The 6,000-nt window shown below is 45.1% G+C and overlaps 1 protein-coding gene across 1 annotated transcript in view; it reads right to left on the bottom strand.

The window, feature by feature from the left end:
- The window catches only part of CCDC9B (coiled-coil domain containing 9B), a 70,348-nt gene extending 66,037 nt beyond the window's left edge, over positions 1-4,311 (bottom strand). Inside the window, exon 1 of the mRNA XM_035111128.2 lies at positions 4,223-4,311. Coding sequence (XP_034967019.2) covers positions 4,223-4,243 — 21 coding nt within the window. The 5' untranslated portion in view covers positions 4,244-4,311. The remainder of the gene's footprint in view (positions 1-4,222) is intronic.
- Between the last annotated feature and the right edge of the window lie 1,689 nt (positions 4,312-6,000).

The following is a 6,000-nucleotide window of genomic DNA, read 5'->3' on the forward strand; positions in this document are numbered from 1 at the left end:
AGCCTGCCGCCTCGGTGCCGTGCAGAGCGCCCAGCAGCACCCCGAGCCAGTGGCCTGGCCCCTCCGAGGAGGCCTTAAGGTACAAGACATCCCCTGAAAATAAGACACCATGTGTTTTTTTTGAGTAAAAAAAGTTATAAGACGGTGTCTTAAAAAAGGGGAAACACAGTAATCAGGGGGGAAGCTAGGTAGGCAGAATGGAATCAGACAAGGCTGCCATTTTGGCACCTGAGGCAGACTCCAAAATGGCATTTCCCTCCCAAGCAGGGAAGAAAGGGGGAGGGGAGATCTACATCAGGATTAAGTGTGTGGGGGGGTATCAACACCAGGATCTGCTGCCCTGGTGGATCCTGCAGCCTGAGGAAGTCACCTCACGTTGCCTCATGGGTGGGCCAGCCCTGGAATCAGAGCAATGTGGATTCTGAAATACACTCCTTTAATTGTGTATCTTACAAAAATGTGCAGCGACCAAGCCACATTCCATAGAATCCTTTGCTAAACTGTGCAGAGGTTGGTTATTCAAGCCATTTAATAAAGCCATATACTAATAGCAACATATGCTAGGAATGTAATAAGTTGAGTCAGACCATTATCTCCAGTGGGGGGCTTTTTCAGCCCAAGGGTCTTATTCCCTCATGGGCAACCTTCCAAGAGTCACATTGGGATAAAAACCAGGTAGACATAATACAGCATGTATAATCATAATAAAAACGAGGACTCTATCTTGTACTCCCCACCCCCGACAAGAATCCTGGGAGCTGTAGTTTGTAAAGGGTGCTGAGATTTGTTAGGAGATCCCTATTTCCCCTCACAGAATTACAATTCTCCGAGTTCTTTGGGAAGAGGGATTGATTGTTAAACCACCCTGAGAGCTCCATCTCTGTGAAGGGAAAGAGGGGTCTCTCAACAACTCTCACCACCTTTAACAAATTACAGTTGCCAGGATTCTTTGAGGGAAACAATGATTGTTTGAAGTGGTATGATACTGCTTTAAATGTACGTATGGTGCAGGCAGGGCCAATGTTTTGCTCTTGCAATGCGCCTTTTAGTGAAAATATAACAATGCTCAATCTGGCAAAGAATGCAGGGAATCAAAGTCGACTTCAAAAAGAGCCAGGCTATGCAGCTATTAGTAAAAAAAATTAAAAGGTACACTATGCCACCACTGTGCTGAAGCTACAAAGCAGGTCTGGGTGACTGCCTGAGAATCTCATAATAATAATAATAATAATAATAATAATAATAATAATAATAATAATTTATTTATTTATTTATTTATTTATTTATATCCCGCCCATCTGGCTGGGTTTTCCCAGTCACTCTGGGTGGCTTCCAACAGAAAAATAAAATACAATAATTTATTAAACATTAAAAGCCTCCCTAAACAGAGCTGCCTTCAGATGTCTTCTAAAAATCTGGTAGCTGTTTTTCTCTTTGACATCTGATGGGAGGGCGTTCCACAGGGTGGGTGCCACTACCGAGAAGGCCCTCTGCCTGGTTCCCTGCAACTTGGCTTCTTGCAATGAGGGAACCGCCAGAAGGCCCTTGGCGCTGGATCTCAGTGTCCGGGCAGAACGATGGGGGTGGAGACACTCCTTCAGGTATACTGGACCGAGGCCGTTTAGGGCTTTAAAGGTCAGCACCAAAACTTTGAATTTTGCTCAGAAACGTACTGGGAGCCAATGTAGATCTTTCAATGAAGATCTTTCAATATGTCACCTTAGTTTATCTACATGATTTGAAAGACTTTTCAAATGGGAACAGTGGCTGGGGAAACCCAGCCAAATGCACAGGGTATAAATAAATAAATAAATAAATAAATAAATATTTCTTGGACTACTGCAATGCGCTCTACGTGGGGCTACCTTTGAAGGTGACCCAGAAACTACATCCAGAATGCGGCAACTAGACTGGTGACTGGGACTGAGACCACATAACACTGGTCTTGAAAGATCTACATTGGCTCCCAGTATGTTTCCAAGCACAATTCAAAGTGTTGGTGCTGACCTTTAAAGCCCTAAATGGCCTCGGTCCAGTATACCTGAAGGAGCATCTCCACCCCCATCGTTCTGCCTGGACACTGAGATCCAGCGCCGAGGGCCTTCTGGCGGTTCCCTCGTTGCGAGAAGCCAAGTTGCAGGGAACCAGGCAGAGGGCCTTCTTGGTAGTGGCACCCACCCTGTGGAATGCCCTCCCATCAGAAGTCAAAGAGAAAAACAGCTACCAGATTTTTAGAAGACATCTGAAGGCAGCCCTGTTTAGGGAGGCTTTTAATGTTTAATAGATTATTTTATTTTATTTTTCTGTTGGAAGCCACCCAGAGTGGCTGGAGAAACCCAGCCAGACGGGCTGGGTATAAATTATTATTATTATTATTATTATTATTATTATTATTATTATTTCTCTGATTTGTATAATATTTCCCACCAGCCCCACTTTCATTTCCAGGATTCTGGTACACGACTGCAAATAAAACATTTTTAAGTGTGTTAAAATGCCTTATACAAATGGGACACAAGATGGTGATAGTGAGCTATGGCAGATTCAATATATTTTTCAAAACGTTTATTTTTAAAAAGCATTTTCACAACTTTTTAAAATATGTGTCTAGATTCCACCCCAGTGGGGATAACATTCATGGTGAAATGTGGCTGGGACTTAACATAATGCTTTGATATTTTTGTTTGTGTGTATGTATGTATGTATGTATGTATGTATGTATGTATGTATGTATGTTAACAAAACTTAAGTTTTATACCACTTTCTTGGTCTCCAGAACACCTGGAATAGTGAATAGTAGTCAAATAAAGGGTTACCAAGCAAGAAAGTCTTAAGCAGAGGGAGCCAAAGTGGTGCCATCTGTATGTTGTAGGACCACAACTCCTATCATCACTGTTGGAGTGCAGGATGAGGATTTGCTGCAACATTTTGTTGCAGGCCCACTCGCTGATCTTTTTCAATTATCTCCAAGATTTGGGGCTGAAGAAGAGATTCCTTTCCTTGCACATGCACACACACCCACACACAGAGAGAGCAGTAGCAAAGCAGCAACATAAGCCTAGCTGAATGACCCCAAAAGTGCAAAGCAGCACTTTGAGGCCTGACTGATGGCTGGCACACACACTGATTCACTGGTGAAAATGGACCAACACGTTGCAGCGTGGTCAGCGATTTTCTTCCTGGCTGTTTGCTGCTGAGTTGCAGCCAGTTAGTAACGAGAGGGTATATTTCCGCTGCCAAGCTACTGGAAAGAATGCCGACTCCGCTGCCACTTTGGATGGAAAGGGACACCCCTGGCATAAAAGCTCTTCTGGGGAGTGAGGTACCCGCATGCCACAGTGACTAGTTTGGGGGAGTTATAAATGGCTTTAGCGGAAGAAACGTGCAGTGGCTGTGAATCAGAAGGCATTCTTGCTTGCTTGGAAAACAGAGAGCCCAATGGGAGAGGAGAAGGGGAGGGAGGATCAGACATGCATAGATATCTTTCTCTATCCAAATGCAACGGAAAAGGAGGGGGGAAGGATAGTGAAGCTTCATGGAGGGTGGCGGGGGCGGGGGGGGGGGGCTGGCATTGTACCCAACATTTCAAGTTCACCCACTCGCTGTCAGTTCTTGGTGGATGGGATTCTCTCGCAGATCTTGGCTCTGGCTACAGGATTCCACCCCCCACCTGCCGCTTTCAAAGTCAGCTATTTATGATATGAAAGACTCAGAAAAGAAGCAGGGCTGAGGAGATAAAGAAAGCCTGGGGGATGGGGGAAGAGAGGGCCTCTCAACCCAGCATTTTGTCATCTTAGCCAATGCACAAGTGCTCTCGTAAACATGCCCGGCCTTTGTGCTGCTCGAGGCAGCGCCAATCTCCCGGTCTTTGGGATGGGAAGTGTCCATCATTACCCAACATTCTGTGTTGTTGTTGTTGTTGTTGTTTTAAATTCTCCTTCCCCTTCTTTGTGGCGGGGGCGGGGGAGAGGGAAGCTGGTATCCTCCTGAAGGATGTTCACATCCTAACCTGGTCACATCCTAACCTGCTGTACCAAAAAAAGCACCTTTCTGCCCTCCCACATCTCTCAGATACACATCTGCTGGCCGAAAGCGAAGCACCCCAAAATGACAACACAAAGCGAAAGGCGAAAGGCAAGAAGAAGAAGTCATTTCTTGGCTTTGCTGAATGCAAGGCTGACTCCCCCACATCCCTCCCAGTTACAACAAAGGCAGCACTCACAGATCGGTGCATTTTGGACATCAGAGGTGAAGCTCGGCGGATTCCACAGCAGAGCTAAAAGAGGAGAGCCATCAGACGGCCTTTCTCAGTACTGGCTGCACAGCATACAAGATCATGTTTTGATTACAAAAGCCCTGTCTGGGCTCCCAGCCAAAAGCACTGGCTGCCTAATATACGAAAGCAGAGGCAAGCAATCAGAGCGCTGGTCTGTCCTCCTCTCCACTCTTCGTTCGCCTTGCAGGGAGAATGTACCTCTTGCTACTCCCTGTGACTTCCAAGCACTCCATGGTGCCACAACCCACCCCTACCCCAAAAGTACACATCTAAAGGGCAAATTTGCATCTCAACAGCTGGACTTCATGTGCAGCTGTTTGTGGGGTTTGTTCGTATATAGCAGTCATAGAATCAGAGTTGGAAGAGACCACAAGGGCCATCCAGTCCAACCCCCTGCCAAGTAGGAAACAGTGTGGGCAAAGTTTTTATAACTACAGAATCATACTAGGCCAATCAATCCACCCCATCCTATAGTTAAAGCAGTGGTTCTTCTGTGATCAAGGGATCACTGCTGGTTCTGGGGACACATTCCTATTTGATCATAAATAAATAAGATGCTGGAAAGGCAGAGACCTTTGTGGTTTCTACCACATAGAGGAAGAGGCATCCTGCTTCCCAGTTGTTCTTAAACTACTCTGAAAAGCAGCTTGCCTCTTCTGCAGTGCAAGCAGCTTCACTGGAAATACACGTCGCAGAAACTCCCGCTGTGTGCACAATTCTCCCCTGGGCATGAATTCATTGGGTCCTGGCTGCATTGCCTGCAGACAAATGCAGATATTGAGGGTTAATGCAGAAGTCTCCCATGTATCCTTCCATATGATGGCATTAGGGTAAGAAAAAAATAGCTATTCCTAAGATCTAATAAAATGATTACAACCATTTATCCCCTATTCTGAAGGGATTGGGTTATATATATATATATATATATATATATATATATATATATATATATAATTATTCCCCGCAGGTGAGGTTGCAACTGCGTCAGCAATCGCCTTCTTGAACTTTGTTGCCCAAACTGAAAACATGGCGCCAGATGGTCTTACCAGCTCCAGACAGAGTGAAAGTACTACTCTTCAGCTTTTGCAAATAAAAGATATCCTGAGGAGCAGACGTCAACAACTGGTAGATATGTCACCTGAATTCCCTGCCAATTATTTTCTACCACATGCTTGTAAATCTATAGATTGTTTTGTTCCAAGGTCTTCTAAGATCTGCTAGACTCAGGCAAACAGGTCTGCAGTTCCTTCTTCCATTGGCTTACGCATTGGTTTCTGCCATTTCTTCTTGATTTCTCGTGTGTGTGTGTGTGTGTGTGTGTGTGTGTGTGTGTGTGTGTGACAATCATCAGGCTCTGCTGACTTGAATTCATGCAGATTGACCAAATAGTCTTTGACATGCTCGTTTGTTACCCTAGATGGGACCTGCCTCCTTTGATACTGTCACCGCCACTAAATGCCTCATTACAGCTTTCCTTCTTTGTCAAAGCAGATGCTGCGTAGTTCAGTTTTTCTGAAAACAAAACCATCTGTCAAGAAGGTCTTCCCTTCAAAGTTGAACAGTGGACGCAGTGTATCATTTCTCTCCTCATCCAGTTGCAAAGCTCATGCTTGTTCCACTTATTTTATGACTTATTTCCCCTTCTGCATCAGGGCTGGGCCAAGACATTTCGGCTCCTCAGGTGAACCACAAAATGGTGCCCCCTTCCTGTCAGGGAAGAAGGG

The sequence above is a fragment of the Zootoca vivipara genome, chromosome 1 (genome assembly GCF_963506605.1).
Source record: "Zootoca vivipara chromosome 1, rZooViv1.1, whole genome shotgun sequence".
NCBI lineage: Eukaryota > Metazoa > Chordata > Lepidosauria > Squamata > Lacertidae > Zootoca > Zootoca vivipara.